A 21191-nucleotide genomic window follows, 5' to 3' on the forward strand; every position below is an offset into this window, starting at 1 on the left:
GCACAAGATCATTTCTTGGTTCTGTATATTGAGAAGCCAGTGATGACACAGGCTGTATTAGATCTTGTAATAAGCTTTTAAAAACCTAATTGATCTGGTAATTATAAAGCCTTTATGGGCCATCATACGAGACTTTGGTTGAAAACTGAAAATTCAACATAAAACAAGGGAGTTAAATTTCAATTTAGCTAACTATGAGGTGTATTAAATATACTGCAGCTCTATAGAGCCCATGTAAGATCACACCTGTAATATACACTAAATATTTTTCAAAAAGTAATTCACATCCAGTGGGAATGCCAGGTTGATTTCTGGAAAGTGGGATTTACTGTATGAACAGAGGATTAGATTAAGCTGACTGGTCTGGTATTTGCTTGAGTTAACGAGAGTGGGATGTGCTCTCATAAAGAACTTTTTTGAGGCTTGATGATGACGTTTTCCCTAGTTGGGACGTTGAGAACTAACATCACGCACTCAAAGGCTCGGCCATTGAACTGAACTGAACTATCTTCACCAAGAAGGCCAAGAATTTTTGTAATTCTCCTCCCTGGAGACTCAGTGCTAGGTATACTTAAGATGGTGATCAATAGATTGATGAATGGTGAGATATTCAGGGTGTGTGTTAATACAGGAAAGTAATATTGAATTAAAAGATCAGCTGTGATTGTACTATGGGAGAGCATGCACCAGGGACTGATTGGCCTGCTTCACTTCTCAGGTGTCTGGTTATGTATATCACAAAAAAACTAATGCACAGAACGATATGTGATGGTGGTTAAAAAGTCAGTTAAAGATGGTTCAATGAGATGTTGCCTCTGGTGACAGAATTCAAAGCGTGACTGGATGCAGCATTAAAATTAGATCTAATCAAGTGTGAAATCAGCATTCTCCCTTTAAGTATTGAGATGTAGTATTTAATCTTCACAAAAAGACCTTTGCTGTTGGTTCATTTTTTTAAAAAAATTCAAGTTTGAGGTTAATGTTTGCAGGTAAATCTCTCTTGGATGATTGTTCTTGGCAAATCTTTCTTCTGGGCAGTGTCTTTACAAGACGGGTGACCCCAGCCAATATCAATACTCTTCAGAGATTGTCTGCCTGGCTTCAGTGATTGCATAACCAGGACTTGAGATATGCACCAGCTGCTCATCCACCGCCTGCTCTCATGGCTTCATGTGACCCTGATTGTGGGGCTAAGCAGGTACTACACCTTGCCCGATGGTGATCTGCAGGCTAGCAAAGGGAAGGAGCACCTTACATCTCCTTCGGTAGAGCTGCATCTCCATCCTGTCACCCGGTAAATATGTAAACTAAAAGGACCAAAGACAGCTATATGAAATTGATTTGCTGAACATCGATCTTTTAATTAATTAGTTACAATGTGTTCAGGGAGCTCCAATTTCTGCATATTTATCTCATTTCCTCAGTTCTGATAGGAGGGTGTTGACTTGAAACAGATTTTTCTTCATAGTTGCTTCCTGACCTTAAGCGCTGTGCATAATTTTCCATTTTTATTTCACATTTCCAGTATTTATTGTTCTATATGATTTTGATTCCACCTCCCATGTAACTGAGGACCCAGTTCAGCCACGTGCTTACCTTGTTGGCTTCAAGCAAAATTTATCTGGACGAAGGCTAGATTTAGATTGAAGGCTCTCCATCAGATTGAATTGTATATTCTCCATCTCCCTGAGCCTTTTGATTCGCTGCAGCTTGCAGTTCTCTTATATAGGAGGGAGTTGTAAGACTATTCTGAAATTGAAATGAACTCCCTTGAAGTAACCTCCAGAAAAGAAACTAAAGCAAAATTCAAATAGCTTTTTGTTGGCAGCAGGTATACCTGTTATGTTCAGGATAGGAAGACAAAAAGTTGCTACAGAATAATTTTTAAACAGGCTTTACATGATATTGTGCAAGTGAAGAAATGTTAATACAGATATAGCCATAGAATCACTGAAACAGACCCTTCTGCCCATCTAGTCTGTGCTGAATCATTTAAACTGCCTAGTTCCATCAACCTGCACAGGGACTATAGCCCTCCACATCCAGGGAAACATTTCATTCTTCTTGTTTGCTTTCATGAATTTTTATTTTGCAGTCATTTATTCTTCACCTGTGGGGATAGTTGACTTCTTGGACTGAGTTGTTATTACTATTGGTTCATTATTATTACATGAACCAAGGTAGAGTGAAAAGCTTGTCTTAGTGTTCATGCAGATCAATTCATTGCACGGTGCATTGAAGAAAGTGTAACACAGGTAAGTGAAGTACAAGATCACAATAAGGTAAATTGTCAGCTCAAGAGTCCATCTTTTTGTACAAGGGATCATTCAGTAATCTCATTACAGTGGGGTAGAAGCTGGTCTGGAGCCTGGTGGTATGTGCTTTCAGACTTTTGTATCGCTGGGACTTGGTACCATGTTATTCATTGTATATTTGATTCTAGCTTATTTAATGAATACTGTGATATTTTAAATCGAGCAGCTGCTAGGCAGCATGGTGCATCAGTTCTTCAAAGGCTTATACTCTCCAATCAGAATCGGGTTAAATATCACTGGCATATGTCGTGAAATTCAGAATTAGGCAATCTGGCCCGTCAAGTCCATATCACATAGGAGTACAATTAGGCCATTTTGCCCATTGAGTCTACTCCACCATTCCATCATAGCTAATTTATTATCCCTCCCAACCCCATTCTCTTGTCTTCTCCCAGTAACCTTTGATGCCCTGACTAATCAACAACCTATCAACCTCCACTTTAAACATACCCAATGACTTGCCCTCCAAAGCTGTCCATTGGCAATGAATTTCACAGATTCATCACTTTCTGGCTAAAGAAATTTCTCATTGTTTCTGTTCTAAATGGTCGTCCCTCTATTCTGAAGCTGTGCCCTCTAGTCCTAGATTCCCTCATTATGCGGAAAGTTTGAAGTTAATAACTCATCTCCTTCTACCTTAGGCCACAAACTTATCAATCACCCCGATGAGTTATTAATTTCCAACTTTCTACATAATCACTCAAAGAGTTGAACTGCATGTGCATGTAACGAGAGATGTATAACTCATCTCCTTCTACCTTAGGCCATGAACTTATCAATCACCCCTGCTGTGGACACTTTCCGGAGGTCAAGATCCATATGCTTCACGACCGCTGGACTAAGTGTGTAAATGTAGGAGGGGACTATATTGAAAAATAAATGTGCTAGGTCTTCTAAAATTGACTCCTCCTACCTTAGGCCACAAACTTATCAATCACCCATCATATCTATCCCTTTCATAATTTTATATGTTTCTGTAAATTACAATGACCACTAACTGGTACATCTTTAGAATGTGGGGGGAACCCAAAGCACCTGGAGAGAACTCATGTATTCACAGGGAGGGTCATAGAAACTGCCTTCAGGCGACATTGGGATTGTATTCTGTACTCCCAACGCCCTGAACTATAATAGCATCACGACAACTGCTGTGCTACCATGTCACCCAGAAAAGTTTTCATTGTTGCTTTCATGTGTTTGCAGTGTCCTGCAGAGAACTAGTGAAGGCAGGATTTGTATACTTGTCAGACATACAGCTGACCCCAGGGGAGTTCTCTTATTGTTCCTTCTTGGGGTAAAGGCTTTGTAGGCAATTATTGTCCGTTCCCAGTTGTCCCAAGGAGGTGGTGATGGGTTGGCTTCTTAAACTGCTTTCAAAGAAGTTTGCCACAATAGGTATAATGCAGCTGCTGGATCTGGTGATAAGAGGTAGCCTATGAAATAGGTTCAGATGGCGTGACACCTGCTGCAGAAATACTAAGAAAAATTCAGATTCAGCCATACTACAATTACTGAAAATTCACTGAACAATCACACACATGTAGGTAGTTAAATAAAAATACAAGCAAGCATAGGAAGAGTTAAACTACAACAAAAATAACAATTTCACACTCAAATCCAACACAGCTAATGATAATGAATGTCTGATATGAGCCAGAGTTAATAATTGCTGCTTGATCCCTTGGTTTCAAGAGCAATTTTTTTTGCATGGTAGTTGGACAGTCATGGTCACCTAGTTACCGATTTTTAAGTTGCTTTTAAACATAATTCAAATTCTGAACAGCATACACAACATGCTGGAGGAACTCAGCCGATCAGGCAACATCTAAGGAGAGGAATAAACAGTCAATATTACGAGCTGTGACCCTTCATCAGTACTCTCAGCCTAAAATGTCGACTACTTATTCTTCTCCCTAGGTGCTACATGACCTGTTGAGTTCCTTCAGCATTTTGTATATTTTGCTCTGGATTTCCAGCATCTGCAGGATTTCTTCTGTCAGACAACCGATGCTGGAAGGAATAATAATCAGTGTGCCTGATCGATACCATTTCATGAGAACTGCTGCGCCAGCTCAGTTTCTCTCTCTCTCTCTAGATGGTTCCTGGCCTATTACAGCATTTTCTGATTATATTTCAGACTTGCAGTATTAAAAATGTTCTGCTTTTGTGCCATAATCATACTTCAGTACACAACTCACTTTGTCTTCAATGTTGGGGCAGACAACTGAAGTTATTTATTCTTTGAAATTTTCCAACAAAAGCTTAGACTTACTGTAAGCTGGGAAATTTTAAAGATTCTGTTTTCTTAAATCAAATTTCAATACACTACACATCAGACACAAAGCTGGGAGAATTTTTCATACAATGAGTTTGCAAATCAGATCATATTACTCTAAGTAGTCAAATTATTAACAAGGGAATTATAGCATATTGAAATATATGGGAAGATTATGGGCATGGAATTAAGGTAAATCCTATCTGGAAAGGGGCCAAATGAGGTGCTTAAACATTAAAACTGAGTAATTCAGTGCCAGTTGCATTGAAACATGTCTTCGTTTTCATCCTGTGTGGCTGAAGATAATGTAAGGCTGTACTGATAAGTTATCTCACAAGTGAAGAGAATTATGAAGTACTGATTAGGCCACATCTGGAGCATAGAGTTCAATTAAGGAAGGGCATGGAGGTCTTAGGGAGTGTAGTCTGGTTTCTGGGAATCCAACTATAACAGTCAGAGGCCTGTTATCTGCGAGTCCATTGGAGGCTGGAAGCCCATCCTGGGATTGGAGGACCGGTTTTGTGTGTGTGTGTGGGTGGGTGGGAGGGTGGAAAATGGCTCATTTTGCTGTTGTCGATTAGTCATTTGTTGTGTTCTGTGCTCTTCTGCCAAGCATTGTGTGCATGCCATGTTAGCACTAATGAGAGGCAACACTTTCAGGCTGCCCCAAGCACACCCTTAGGTTACCTTGGTTGTTAAGGCAAACAATGCATTTCACTGTATTCACCACGTTTTATTCTCCTTGGAGTACAATGGCTTTAAAGGAGGTGTGAGAGAACAAAGTCATGGTGGGTTTGGGTAGGATAAAATAATTTCTTTACACAGGTAGGTACTAAGACACTGAGGCACAGATTCAAAGCAAAGACTCAGTGGGTCTGCATTTTTTAAATACAGTAAGTGGTTAGGATCTGCAGTTTTCTGTTAATTTGCTGGAAGCAAAAGTGATTAGGGCTTTCATAATGGAATTTGATGCCACAAGGGAAAAATAATTTGCCAGACTATGAAGGGAGTGGGACTGAATGAGATTACTTCATACAGAACTGGAATGGAGTAGATAGGCTGAATGACTTGCTGAATTTGGATCAGTTTTAATCCTCATTCATCAAAAACTTCCTTATGAATGCAGGCACAGTCTGGCCAAGCTGAAACATCAGTTTCTGTATTTTAAATTCAATGTGCTGTGGCACCACTGGATGTCTGGAGTTTGTTTTCAATGTATTGGCTTTTCAGGAGCTAAACAGTGTATTTTCATTTTCACTTCCTTGCAAATGACTTAAAAGATTCCAAGAGAAAAGGTAACTTGAATGGGCAGACATGTCTCTTGTTAAGATATAAAGATCAGCTTCTTATTGTTCAATGTTAGTAAATTCAAAATAATCATGTGCAGATTGTGTATAACATCTGGGACATGAAACATTGGATGCATTTGATATCCAGTGAATTCAGGCTCTGGGAGTTAATTGGGAAGGAGGAATACAGTATCTGCTTTGTACTCTGTCAGTGGTGGGGTGAAGGTATGTCTCTACCAAAGGAGTTAGAAGGTGCTCCTTCTCTCTGCTAGCCTGCAGGTCACCCTTGGGCAAGGTGTAGCACCTGCTTAGTGACCACCCCATCCACACCCCTCCCACTCCTGCTTGTGGTCACTTGAAGCCATGGGAGCAGGTGGTGGATAGTTGTAAGAGTTTTGATAATGACCGAGGTCACCTATCTTGTAAAGACACTGCCCAGAAGAAAGCAATGGCAAGCCACTTCTGTAGAAAATTTGCCAAGAACATTCAAGGTTATCCATGATAGCCTCCATCATACGGCACGGCACTTACGATGATGATAGCTCATGTTAATTAATCTTGGATAAATAAAAAATAGTATATGTCTATGTTTGCAGATGTCATTTGGTTTATTTTAAAAAAGGGACATCACAGCTAGTGGAACGCCTCATTTCAATTCTATTCTGTGGTAATGGTCGTATGGAGTTTGCACATTCTGTCTGTGAAACATGCGTTTCCTCCAGGAGCTCATGCAGGTTTCCTCCTGCATCCCAAGCTCATACAGGTTTAGGTTAGTTGCCCCAGTGTCTGGGCCATGGAGTCTTAGGTACAGCATGGAAACAGATCAGGACCTTCAACCCACCATGTCCATTCTGACCACCAACTGCCCCATTTACACTAACCTTGCATTAGTTCCCTTTTTCCATTCTCCCCTCATTCTCATCAACTGCTCCCAGATTCTACCACTCACCTGCACACTTGAGGCAATTTATCACTTCCGGCGCCGACCTGAGCGGCAGCCTTTTCCAGGTGCTCCCGAGATTTGATAAATTGATCATTCTTTTTTAGGTTGTTTCTGTTTTTTTAGTCATAGTGTTATGTTTAGTATTTATTTAATATTGAGATGGAGAGAAAGTTGTATTCGAGAAACCAGCTACTTGCGCTGAGAAAGGTGCAAGTCAGTGTTGCGCAACAGATCCAGATCCCGAACGAAATTAAACGGAGGTTCCGCGGCTCCAGGGCTGGAAAACTGCGCAGGGATAAGTGGACGGAGATGAAGAGGCGTTATAAACCCGCTGTTCCTTCGGTCATTATGGGGAACGTGAACTCGCTGCCAAATAAATTGGATGAGCTAGCCTCATTAGTAAGGAATGTTAAAGAATACAAGGAATGCAGTTTAATGTGTTTTTCCGAAACATGGCTGACGGCTAACATCCCAGATGTAAATGTAGAATTACCTGGTTTTACTACGGTAAGATTTGACAGAGATGCCAAAAAGTGTGGGAAGAAGAAAGGAGGGGGACTCGCTGTCTACATTAACGAAAGATGGTGTAACCCCGGGCATGTGAGTACAAAGATCTCCGTTTGTGAAAGAGATATTGAGCTGATCGCCGTGAGTATGAGGCCATATTACCTGCCTCGAGAATTCGCAAGCGTCATTGTTGTGAATGTGTATGTCCCGCTGCGTGCCGACGCAACGGTAGCATGTGACGTCATCAGCTCCACTGTTGCTAGGCTTCAGACACAGCACCCTGAGGCACTGGTGATAATTACAGGGGACTTCAACCATGTGACTTTGGACAAGACACTACCTGCTTTCTCCCAGTACGTGGATTGCTACACCAGGGGTAATAGGACTATTGACCTACTGTATGCAAACGTAGAGGAGGCATATAGTGCATCCCCACTGCCTTCATTGGGGAAAGCTGATCACAACCTGGTTTTGTTACAGCCCAGATATAAATCAATTGTGATGAGGCATCCCACTACCACACACTCTTTTAGGAAGTGGACTCCTGAAGCTGAACAGGCCCTGAGAGACTGCTTCGGTACTACTAACTGGGATGTACTGCAAGGGGGGCTCTGTGGGGGCGTTGAGGAGGTCACTGAATGCACAACGGACTATATTAACTTTTGTGTGGATGCAGTTGTCCCTGTTAGAGCTGTTCGCTGCTATCCCAATAATAAGCCCTGGATCACTAGTCACATCAAAGGCCTCCTAAACCAGAAGAAGAGGGCCTTTAAAGATGGTGATCGGTTGGAGCTTAAAAGAGTTCAGAAGGAACTCAGAGTACAGATAAGGGGGGCAAAGGAGCAGTATAGGAGGAAGCTAGAACAAAAGCTGCAGAAAAAAAGCATGAAGGAGGTGTGGGATGGGATGAAGATCATCACCGGATGCGGTGCAAAGCGGAGGGCGAACATAAGTGGAGATGTGGAGAAAGCAAACCAGCTGAACAACTTCTTCAACAGGTTCGACAGCTCAATCTCATCCTCACCGCAGAAATCCACACCAGGCTTACTTCCCTCACAGGAAAATAGCCACTCACAGGAGACCTTGCCCACGCCCAGGATTACGGCTGCACAGGTGGAAGGTCAACTGAGGAAGATCTGTACCAGCAAGGCGGCTGGACCGGATGGAGTTTCCCCACGATTACTGAGGGCCTGTGCGACTGAGCTGGGAGAACCACTACAGCGCATCTTCAACATGAGCCTGGAGCAGAGAAGAGTACCCAGACAGTGGAAAACATCCTGTATTGTCCCGGTACCGAAGAAACCACAACCAAAGGAGTTGAATGACTTCAGACCTGTTGCCTTGACGTCGCACGTGATGAAGACCATGGAGCGGCTGATAATACAGAATCTGAGGCCACAAACCAGGCACGCCCAGGATCCTCTTCAGTTTGCGTATAAGGAGAAGGTGGGAGTGGAGGATGCTATCACGTATTTGCTGCACAAATCACTCTCTCACCTAGAGGGGGTCAGTTGTGCTGTGAGGATTACATTCCTTGACTTCTCCAGTGCCTTTAACACCATCCAGCCCAAGATCTTAAGGCACAAACTTACGGAGATGGGAGTAGACTCTCACATGGTGGATTGGATAGTGGACTACTTGACAGATAGACCTCAGTATGTGCGGTTGGGAGACTGTAGGTCTGACACGGTGGTCAGCAGCACAGGGGCGCCGCAGGGAACCGTACTCTCTCCGGTCCTGTTCACCCTGTACACATCAGACTTCCAATATAACTCAGAGTCCTGCCATGTGCAGAAGTTCGCTGATGACACGGCCATAGTGGGGTGTGTCAGGAATGGACAGGAGGAGGAGTATAGGAAACTGATACAGGACTTTGTGATATGGTGCAACTCAAACTACCTGCGTCTCAATATCACCAAGACCAAGGAGATGGTGGTGGACTTTAGGAGATCTAGGCCTCATATGGAGCCAGTGATCATTAATGGAGAATGTGTGGAGCAGGTTAAGACCTACAAGTATCTGGGAGTACAGTTAGACGAGAAGCTAGACTGGACTGCCAACACAGATGCCTTGTGCAGGAAGGCACAGAGTCGACTGTACTTCCTAAGAAGGTTGGCGTCATTCAATGTCTGTAGTGAGATGCTGAAGATGTTCTATAGGTCAGTTGTGGAGAGCGCCCTCTTCTTTGTGGTGGCGTGTTGGGGAGGAAGCATTAAGAAGAGGGACGCCTCACGTCTTAATAAGCTGGTAAGGAAGGCGGGCTCTGTCGTGGGCAAAGTACTGGAGAGTTTAACATCGGTAGCTGAGCGAAGGGCGCTGAGTAGGCTACGGTCAATTATGGATAACTCTGAACATCCTCTACATAGCACCATCCAGAGACAGAGAAGCAGTTTCAGCGACAGGTTACTATCGATGCAATGCTCCTCAGACAGGATGAAGAGGTCAATACTCCCCAATGCCATTAGGCTTTACAATTCTACCGCCAGGACTTAAGAACTTTTTAAAAGCTATTATTAATGCTTTTTGAGATGGTGATTTAGATGCATATCATATTTTTTTTTACTGAGTTAAGTATTGTATGTAATTAGTTCTGCTACAACAAGTGTATGGGACATTGGAAAAAAAAGTTGAATTTCCCCATGGGGATGAATAAAGTATCTATCTATCTATCTAGTGTCCAATTAACCTACCACTGCAAGGGAGAAGGACAGAGCACATAGGGAGAATGTGCAAACTCTACATGATCAGCACCCCAGGTTCGGATTGAGCCTGGGTCACTGTTAATTGTGCCACATCAGAATGTGGGGAGAATTAATTAGTGTCGGTGGGTGCTTGATCATTAACCTGGACTTGGGGCTGAAAGGACAGTTTCAGTTCTGTGTGATCACTGACTGTATGTGGAGTTACAACTCTCATCACCTATGATCAAATTGATAAGTTCAAGAGGCACACATGGCCTTTTTATGATCATAAGAGTCTTTTCCGTGTTTACTAGGAAAAGTGTACAATTCTAGAAGTTTAAATGTTCTTGATAAATAGACAAGCTTCGATGATGGTTTCAAAAACCTAATGTATATCTTGTCTTTCATTGGGTATTTTCATTTTGATTGCAGTGAACCTTGGAGGACTGTTGCTTCAGGCTTTGTTGGAGTATTGGCCAAGAACACACGTTATTCCTATGGATGAAGAGGAAAATGAAATGAATATAGGTCAGTATTTTGTGTCAAATTGGGTACAAATTATTAAAATTTAATCAGATAGTGTTATGATGACATGTAGGCTTCTAAAGTTTTTATTGTTAACTTCTTTCAACAGTCTCTAAACCAGGGGCTCCCAACCTTGCTTAGTGGTATTGGTCCATGTCATAAAAAGGTTTGGGAACACCTAATCTAAAGTAACAGGATGTGAGCACACATTACCTGACTCTTTATTGATGACATGGACAAAGTACTGGGTGCTAATCTCTTCCAGCAAGTGGAAATAAATACTAGCGCAGCTTCATTGGCAGCTCCAAGTACTAAGCAGACTTAAGCTCTGCCCCTGTTTGTTCCAGTGGTGCATTCTTTGTTCCACAAGCCAATCTATTGCCATTTTGTTTAAAGTATATCCAGTTTGATTTTGGAAAATGTTGTGGTGTGCTCTCAAATAAAAATGCACAAGGGAAGTGTTGTGCCAGGATGATCTTAGAGAAAGCAACACACAAAAAGTGCAGGAGGATCTCAGCAAGTCAGGCAGCATCTGTGGAAAGGAATAAACAATCAACATTTCGGGTTGAGACGCTTCATCAGGATGCGATGCTGCCTGGCCTGCTGAGTTCCTCCATCACTTTGAGTGTGGTAGTCTGGATTGCCAGCATCTTCAGAATCTCCTGTGTTTATCATCTTAGAGAGACCTTGGTCAAACTTTTGATTGGTTGATTCAAAAGTTGAAAACTTGAAGTTAAAAGAGAACATTGCAATCAACACTCAAAAGAAAGACATTTTATTAATTGTTTAATTAAAGCAATGATAAGCCTATTCACTAGGATAGTGGTTTTGTGTCATTTGATGGTAAAATGCATTTTATATCAGAAAGAGGTTCAGAATGGAAGTGAAGTGAGGCTTGGTTAAATGATTTGTGAAAGACTGAAAACAAGCTTTAAGATCTAAACTTGCAGAGTGAGGTACTTTCATGATGCATCCTTCAAGCATGGGAATGGGAACAAAGCAACTGGAAGAAGGAGACATGCGTTCATATTTATTTATTACATGTACATCAGTGTAAAGTATCATTTGCGTTAACAAAGCTGTGCTGGGGGCAGCCCGCAATTATCATCACACAGTCTGTCACTAACGTAGTCTGCCCCATCATATTCGGCAGAACCACAGAAGCAACAACAGCAAAACAAGCCCCTTTCATCCCTTCCACACACACGCGCTATCTCTCGCTCTCACTCTCACACATTCTCTCTCTCTCTCTCTCTCTCTCTCTCTCTCTCTCTCTCTCTCTCTCTCTCTCTCTCTCTCTCTCTCTCACTCTCTCACTCTCTCACTCTCTCACTCTCTCACTCTCTCACTCTCTCACTCTCTCACTCTCATTCTCACTCTCTCACTCCCTCTCCCTCCCTCCCCCCACACTCCACACCCCGGGATAGACTGGCCTAAAACACTTTTAGGTTTTGCTCTTTATTCTTAAACCAACAGTCAAAAGTTTACACATGTGAGTTTTTATTTCCTTCATTGATGGATTTGTCCTAAAATTCTGCATTTCTTGTTTCTGTTTTTCTTGTCCTCTTAAGTTTTCTGGTTTGCAGTATTACCTGAGCAGAATGCTTGCCTGAGCTGTCAGTTAGTTCAATCTTCTGAATGCTGTATGTTCAGACCCGATTGCTAGCATAAGTTACTGCCAGCACCTGATGTCATTGGCATTAATGGATCTTGCCATTACTTTTCCAAAGAAGCATGGCCCCTAAATGGGCTTCTGTATGGGTGTGAAATACAACACCTAATTTCAGACAATATTAAGGAGTTAAAAAGGTAATTGGCAAAATTCTGCTGTCAGTCACATTGTTGCAGTTCCCCTCCAAAAATTATAAAAGCTTTTAAATATAGAAATGTTAGAAAGTTTTCACAAAAAAAGCTGTGGCTATCAGCTCAGTTTTAAAGCTGGTGTTTTATAGAGTCAAACAGCATGGAATCAGTTCCTATGCCCTAACTCATTTGTGCCGATCACAATGCCTCCTGTCTAGTCCCATTTGTGTGAATGTTTGGGCCATATCCCTCTCTAGAGTTTCCCAACCTGAGGTCTTTGGACCCTTCAGTTAATGGTAAGGCTTCATGACATTAAAAAAGGTTGGAAACCCCTGCACAAGATCTTTCCTATCTCCATACCTGTCCAAATGTCTTTCAAATGTTAGTGATTATCCGCACCTGTACCACATCCTCTGGCAGCTCGTTTTATATTCCCAACAGCTTCAGTTCAAAAATAAATTTTCCCCACAGGTCCCCTATAAATCTTTCCCCTCTCACCTAAAAACTATACCGCCTAGTTGTAGACTCCACTGCCCTGTGAAAAAGACTGTAATCCACCTATTCTGTTCCCCTCATGATCTAATAAGCTTCTGGAAAGTCACTACTCTGCCTTCGTTGTCCTATTTTACCATCTCTCCTCATTACTCAAGCCCTCCAAAAACAGCTCTCTCCTCCTTTTAAAACGCGTGCAAAGGGATTTCTTCTGAGGGTTGTAAATCTTTGTGCATCTTCTCTGCGCTCTCTCTAGATTAATCATATGGTTCCTACGATTTGCTGACCAGAACATATGTAATAGTCCAGGTGCAATCTCAGCAACTTCCTATGCAGCTGTAATATTTTAAATAATTAGCAAAAATGAGAAATCTTCTAGTGAAACATACAAGTTCAGAAGGGGGCCTAACAGGGTAGATAATATGAGGCCCTTTTCCTCTTGTGGAGGCATACCGCAGCAGCAGGTATATGAGGTCCTCCATTTAAAATACATACAAAGGTAATTCTTCTGATGGTTGTAAATCTTTGGGACGTTCTGCTCTAGAACACTGTAAATGTTGAATAATTTCATATACTCCAGTTTAAGATGTCCAAAGATCCACCTGTAGGGAAAGCAATGGGAATGAGGCAAAAATTACTTATTGACAGCTCCTGTACTCTCAAGGGTGAGATGACCTGTCATTATTCTTATAAGTCATGTTCTCATAGTCTTTCAGTCCCTGGATGGAGTTGATTCCTCCATTCAGTGAGATTTTTGTTAATGGTTTCGTTCTAATAGTCCTGGTCTGACATCCCTACAATAAAACTATCAAACACAGGACTTAAAATTAATCGAGTTTGTGTCCATTGTTTCTGTTGGTCGAATTTAGCTAGCTCTCCTTTGCTTTCAAAGGAGCTTTCAAATCCCTACAATCTTTATAGGGTTGTTATAATGGAAATGACAACAGAATTTGCCTATTTGTCTGCCTGCATTAGGATTCTGATAGACCATGGTTTCCAAACCTGGGGTACGTAGACTCCTTGTTTAATGATATTGGGCTATGGCATAAAAAAGGTTGGAAACCCCTGTGATAGATCATCTCATTTTCAGAAGCAGTCACAGAACTCCTTCAAACTGTGAAATAATCCATCAATGAACATAATTTTGTTATATTCAGGTAGTGTTCAAACTTTGTAAAACAATTAGCTTTTAAGACTGAATTTTGGAGAAAGTTAAAAATCTTGTTTTTCCTTTATAGTTAATGGTGAGCAAGAGAGCAGAATTCAGAAAGGCAATGGATATTTCCAAGTGCCGCCACACACTCCGGTCATATTTGGTGAAGCAGGAGGTCGCACACTATTCAGGTGTTGTATAATACCCCTGTATTCTGGTCCTTCTGGGCAAAAGTGATCTAAACCCAGGGTTTTGCATCTGCATTTTTCAATTAACTAGGTCGCTTTACCATCTACAAAATGCTAATTATGTATAATTGAATATACATCAACTCACCGCATCTGGAATTTACTCTTTTTATTGTCTGTTTTTGCACTATGGCTTTAAGAACTGAGTGGCACTGGCAGAACCCAAATTAAACATCAAGAGGGTGAAGAATGTTACATGGTGGCACCATAGATGATAGTTTCCATCACATTAGAGTAACCTAGTGGGCTGTAATTGGATGTCTTCCTTCTTCCCTAACACGTCTGTCCCTCCACCATAATGGACAGAGCTCTTAACCGCATATCGTCTATTTCCCACACTTCTGCTCTCACTCCCTCGACTCTTGTACAGAGCAAAATGCAAGTCTTGTGTGGGTTTCCAGCATCTGCAGAATACCTCTTAAAGACAGCTCTCCTTCCTCCCACCAGATTTGTATTCTGTGGATCGTTCTTAGTTATTTCTGCCAGCTCCAGCAAGATCCCACCACCAGACGCATATATCCTTCCCCGCCCTTTGTGACTCCTAATCTTTTCTTCCACACCTTCCTACCATTCATCTCTACCCACCAACCAGGAACTTAAAGAGCTTTTCCAGGTAAAAGAGCAAATCACTTGCACTTCTTCCAGTCTAGTTCACTACATTAGAGGTTCACAGTGTGGCCTCTACATTGAAGAAACCAAACACAATCTCAGTGTCCTCTTGGTGCACCTACACTGTCTGCAGGAGGAATCTGGACCTTTTAGTTGCCTGTCAGCTCATGCCACCATCCCACTCCCTCTCTGCTCTCTCTGTCTGTGACTTCTTGCACTATTATAAGGCCCACTGCAGACGCAAGGGCACGTTGCAATATATGGAATTCTCCATCATCAGTTACTGTACGTGTTCCAACCACTTTACCTGTCCCCTATTCTTTAGTCAGCCAGAAAAGGCGATGGTATTTTACAAAGTTATTCTTTGCAGGCTTTTGTGCCGAGATGCAGGAGGTGAAACAGAATCCATGCTCCTGAATGAAACGGTGCCTCAGTGGGTTATCGACATCACCGTGGACGTAAGTGATTCATCTGATTCCATTCGCCCTCCTGTTCCTGGTGCCATTGGACAGTGGTTGTATTTTCAGGACTCTTTCATTGTGGAACTTGGTTTAACTATACCTTATTGATCTCACCTTGAACAAAACCTGATTTTTATTCCAAATTCCTGAGTTCAGCAACAGTACCACACATGATCAGAAACTGGAATCCAACTTCTGAGTGAATATTGCTAAAGACTTTTGTTTTAAACCTTCCTTTTGAATGCAAGGTCTTTAAGTCAAGAACAAAACAGTAATCACTCCGTAGGCATGAGTGCCTTGTTAAATCACCCACATTTCCACGATCATGAAAAAAATTAGCATTTGTACTTTTTGTGAAATATCTGGTTCTACAGAGACCTCACTCTTTGATGCCTCCTTATAGTCTAGACCAGGGTTCCCAATCTTTTTTTATGCCATGGATGCCTACCATTAACTGAGGGGTCTGTGGACCCCAAGTTGGGAACCTCTGGTCTAGGCTGTTGACTGTGAAGAGCATCATATCCTGCCCTTGCCTGAAGTTCACTAGATAAGAACTAACTTGGGCTCCCTTTAGTCAAGGTCATGGGATCATAGCGTTGTACAGCACTAAAAGTGGCTCTTTGACCAGCCTTGGAGTGTGGGTTAACACGGTAGCAAAACAATTAGCACATCACTTCACAGTGGCAGCAATCACTGATTGGGGCTGAATTTCCATTCGTAATCCCCATGACTGCATGGCTTTCCTCCAGGTACCCACAATCCAAAGGTTTACGGTTAGCGAGTTGACGCTGGAAGCGTGGCGACACTTGCAGGCTGCCCAGCACAAACCTCGTTGATTTGATTTGATACTAAACAACAGATTTCACTATATGGTTCAATGTATATGTGACAAATAAAACTAATCTTTCTTGCCCATCTATACTAATCCCATTTGCCTACATTAGAACTGTGTCCATAATGCCTTACCTGTTGAAGTGTCTGCCCAGATACCTCCTAAATAGAGTAATTGCATCTGATTGCACCACCACCTTAGGTAGTATATTCCAGATCTTAGACAATCTGTGTGTTTGTCTGTGTCCTCAGATCCCCCTTAAAAATTCTTTCCTCTCACTTTAACATATGGTACCTTGTTTTTGATATCCTTTCACAGGGTAAAGATTTTGACTACACATTCCACCCCCCCCCCCCCCCACTCTCTCCATAATAAAGAACCTAATCCAAGTAACATCTGGTGAATCTCCTTTGCACTCACTCCAGGCTGGATGACCTTGGGTTTCTCTCCCAAGTGCACCAATGTGGAGAGAGACCCAATTAAAAGGTTTTAAAATTATGAAAGGCAGAGATAAGACCATAAGACATAGGAGCAGAATTAGGCCATTTGACCCATCGAGTCTGCTCCGCCATATAATCATAGCTGACACTTTTTTCTCCTCCTCAACCTCATTTTTCTGCCTTCTCCCCTTAACCTTTGATGCCATGTCCAATCAAGAACCTAACAATCTGTGCCTTAAATACACCCAACGGCCTGGCCTCCACAGCTGCATGTGGCAACAAATTCACCATCCTGTGGCTAAAGAAATTTCTCCGCATCTCTGTTTTGAGTAAACGTCCCTCTATCCTGAAACTGTGCCCTCTTGTCCAAGACTCTCCCACCATGGGAAACATCCTTTCCAGATCTACTCTGTCTAATCCTTTCAACTTTCGAAAGGTTTCAATGAGATCCCCCCTCATCCTTCTGAATTCCAGCAACTACAGGCCCAGAGCCATCAAACGTTCCTTGTATGATAACTCTTTCATTCCTGGAATCATCCTTGTGAACCTCCTCTGGACCCTTTCCAAAGCCAGCATATCTTTCCTAAGATGAGGGGCCCAAAACTGTTCACAGTACTCAAGGTGAAGCCTCAGCATCACATCCCTGCTCTCAAATTCAAGACCTTTTGAAATGAATGCTAACATTGCATTTGTCTTCCTCACCACCTTCAGGGTGTTTTGTACAAGGTCTCCCAAGTCCCTTTGCATCTCAGATTTTTAGATTTTGTCCCTATTTAGAAAATAGGCTGCGTATTTATTTCTTCTACCAAAGTGCGTGACCATGCATTTCCCAGCATTATAGTTCATTTGGCACTTTCTTGCCCACTCTCCTAATCTTTCTAAGTCCTTCTGCAGCCTACCTGTTTCCTCCACACTACCTGCCCCTCCACCAATCTTTGTTTCATCTGCAAACTTGGCAACAAGACAGGGAGGGAGACAAAAGAGGTGGGGATGTGGCACTGCTGATCAGAGATAGTGTCACGGCTGCAGAAAAGGAGGAAGTCTTGGAAGGATTATCTGCTGAGTCTTTGTGGGTGTTAGGAACAGGAAGGGGTCAATAACTCAATTGGGTGTTTTTTTATAGACCACCCAATAGTAACAGGGACATCGAGGAGCAGATAGGAGGACAGATTCTGGAGAAGTGTAACAATAACAGGGTTGTCATGGTGGGAGATTTTAATTTCCCCAATATTGATTGGCATCTCCCAAAAGCAAGGGGTTTAGATGGGGTGGAGTTTGTTAGGTGTGTTCAAGAAGGTTTCCTGACACAATATGTAGATAAGCCTACAAGAGGAGAGGCTGTACTTGATCTGGTATTGGGAAATGAACCTGGTCAGGTGTCAGATCTCTCAATGGGAGAGCGTTTTGGAGATAGTGATCACAATTCCATCTCCTTTACAAATCACATTGGAGAAGGATAGGAACAGACAAATTAGGAAAGCTCTTATTTGGAGTAGGGGGAATATGAAGCCATCAGGCAGGAACTTGGAAGCATAAATTGGGAACAGATCATCTCAGGGAAATGTATGGCAGAAATGTGGCAATTATTCAGGGGATATTTGCGTGGAGTTCTGCATAGATATGTTCCATTGAGACAGGGAAAGGATGGTAGGGTACAGGAACCGTGGTGTACAAAGGCTGTTGAAAATCTAGTCAAGAAGAAAAGAAAAGCTTATGAAAAGTTCAAAAAAACTAGGTAGTGATAAAGATCTAGAAGATTATAAGGCTAGCAGGAAGGAGCTTAAAATGAAGTTAGAAGAGCCAGAAGGGGCCATGAGAAGGCCTTGGTAAACAGGATTAAGGAAAACCCCAAGGCATTATACAAGTATGTGAAGAGCGAGAGGATAAGACGTAGAGAATAGGACCAATCAAATGTGACAGTGAAAAAATGTGTATGGAACCAGAAGAGATAGCAGAGATGCTTAATGAATACTTTGCTTCAGTATTCACTATGGAAAAGGACCTTGGTGATTGTAAGGATGATTTACAGCGGACTGAAAACCTTGGAGCATATAGACATTAAGAAAGAGTATGTGCTGGAGCTTTGGGAAGGCATCAAGTTGGATAAGTCACTAGGACGAACTTCAGTGGTTAGTAAGTTGATGGAGAAGATCCTGAGAAGCAGGATTTATGAACATCTGGAGAGGTATAATATGATTAGGAGTAGTCAGCATGGCTTTGTCAAGGGCAGGTTGTGCCTTACGAGCCTGATTGAATTTTTTGAGGATGTGACGAAACACAATGATGAAGGTAGAGCCGTAGATGTAGTGTATATGGATTTCAGCACGGCATTTGATAAGGTACCCCATGCAAGGCTTAAAAAGTAAGGAGCCAAGGGGACTTGGCTTTGTGGATCCAGAATTTGTTTGCCCATGGAAGGCAAAGGGTGAAGAGTTTGTAGATGGATCCTATTCGGCATGGAGGTCAGTGGAGCTGTTCTGGGACCCCTTCTCTTCATGATTTTTATAAATGATCTGGATAAGGAAGTGGAGGGATGGGTTAGTAAAATTGCTGATGACACAAAGGTTGGGGGAGTTGTGGATAGTATTGAGGACTGTCAGAGGTTACAGCGGGACATTGATATGTTGCAAAACTGGGCTGAGAAGTGGTAGTTGGAGTTCAACCCAGACAAGTGTGAGGTGGTTCATTTTGGTAGATCAAATATGATGACAGAATATAGTATCATTAGTAAGACTCTTGGCAGTGTGGAGGATCAGAGGGATCTTGGGGTCAGAGTCCATAGGCCACTCAAAGCTGCTACGCAGGTTGACTCTGTGGTTAAGAAGGCATACGGTGCTTTGGCCTTCATCAATCGTGGTATTGAGTTTAAGAGCTGAGAGGTAATATTGCAGCTATATAGGACCCTGGTCAGACCCCTCTTGGAGTACTGTGCTCAGTTCTGGTCACCTCACTACAGGAAGGATGTGGAAACTATAGAAAGGGTGCAGAGGAGATTTACAAGGATGTTGCCTGGATTGGGGAGCATGACTTATGAGAATAAGTTGAGTGAACTTGGCGTTTTCTCCTTGGAGTGACGGAGGATGAGAGGTGACCTGAATGAGGTATATAAGATAATGAGAAGCATTGATCGTGTGGATAGTCAGAGGCTTTTAAGAGACTCCTGGATAGGTACATGGAGCTTAGAAAAATAGAGGGCTATGGGTAACTCTTGGTAATTTCTGAAGTAAGTACATGTTTGGCACAACATTGTGGGCCGAAGGGCCTGTATTGTGCTGTAGATTTTCTATGTTAACAAAGCTATCTATTCCATCATCTATATCATTGATATACAACATGAAAAGAAGTGGTCCCGACACCAACTCCTGCAGAACACCACTAGTCACTAGCAGCCGACCAGAAAATGATCCTCTTATTCCCACTTGCTGTCTCCTACCAATCAGCCATTGCACTAACCATGCCAGTAACTTTTCTGTAAAGCCATGGGCTCTTAACTTGGTAAGTAGCCTCATGTGTGGCACCTTGTCAAAGGCCTTCTGAAAGTCCAAATATACAACATCCACTGTATCCCCTTTATCTATCCTACCTGTAATCTTCTCAAAGAATTTCAACAGGTTCGTCAGGCAAGATTTTCCTTAACAAAACCATGTTGACTTTATCGTATCTTGTTCTGTGTCACCAAGTACTCCATCACCCCATCCTTAACATCTTCACCACCACTGAGGTCAGGCAGACCGGGTTATAATTTCCTATCTGCTACCTTCCTCCTTTCTTAAAGAGTGGAGTGACATCTGCATTTTTCCAGTCCTCTGGCACTATGCTAGAGGCCAATGATTTTGTAAAGATCATTACTAATGCCTCCACCGCTACCTCTTTCAGAACCCTAAGGTGCAGTTCATCTAGTCTGGGTGACTCATGTACCCTTAAGACTATCAGCTTTTTGAGTGCCTTCTCCCTTTCTTAAACAGTGGAGTGAAATTAATGGAAAATCTGGTGGTGGTCATTTTAATTTAAGTTTTAGCAAAAAAAGGAATACTACTTGCCTGCTCTAATAAATCGTATTGGATAGTAAATAATATTGGTTACTGTTGCCCTTCAACCATCAGGCTACTGATCCAGAGTGGATTACTTCACTCACCCCAACAGTGAACTGATTCCACAACCTATGGATTTGCTTTCAAGGAGTCTACAACTCGTATTCTCATTATTATTCATTACTTATCTATTATTTTTCTTTTGATATTCTTTTTACTTTTGCACTGTGTTTTCTTCAGCACATGGGTTGTCAGTCTCTGTATGTTGTTTTTCATTGATTCTGCTGTTTCTTTGTATTTACTGTAATCCCCACAGGAAAATAAGGGTTGTATATGGTGTCATGTATGTACTTTGATAATAAATTTACTTTGGGTATTGGTTACTGGCACCAAGTTCTTTATTAACGCAGTGGCTGTAGGCAATTTGCACCTTACTATTCTTGACTCTCCTTTTTCAGAAGAACATGCCGAAATTCAATAAAATCCCATTCTACCTCCAGCCTCATTCTTCTTCGGGAGCAAAAACACTTAAGAAGTAAGTAGATTGAAATGAAAGAGATCTTCTGAATGACAATTATTTCCCCGCA

At 42.1% G+C, this 21191-nt stretch overlaps 1 protein-coding gene across 1 annotated transcript in view; it reads left to right on the forward strand.

The window, feature by feature from the left end:
• LOC140732393 (WD repeat-containing protein 48) overlaps window positions 1–21191 on the forward strand; it is a 95009-nt gene that overhangs the window by 65968 nt on the left and 7850 nt on the right. The window contains exons 14-17 of the mRNA XM_073054979.1: window positions 10443–10538; window positions 14069–14174; window positions 15211–15298; window positions 21063–21139. Coding sequence (XP_072911080.1) covers window positions 10443–10538; window positions 14069–14174; window positions 15211–15298; window positions 21063–21139 — 367 coding nt within the window. The remainder of the gene's footprint in view (window positions 1–10442; window positions 10539–14068; window positions 14175–15210; window positions 15299–21062; window positions 21140–21191) is intronic.

Source organism: Hemitrygon akajei, chromosome 8, assembly GCF_048418815.1.
Source record: "Hemitrygon akajei chromosome 8, sHemAka1.3, whole genome shotgun sequence".
Lineage (NCBI taxonomy): Eukaryota > Metazoa > Chordata > Chondrichthyes > Myliobatiformes > Dasyatidae > Hemitrygon > Hemitrygon akajei.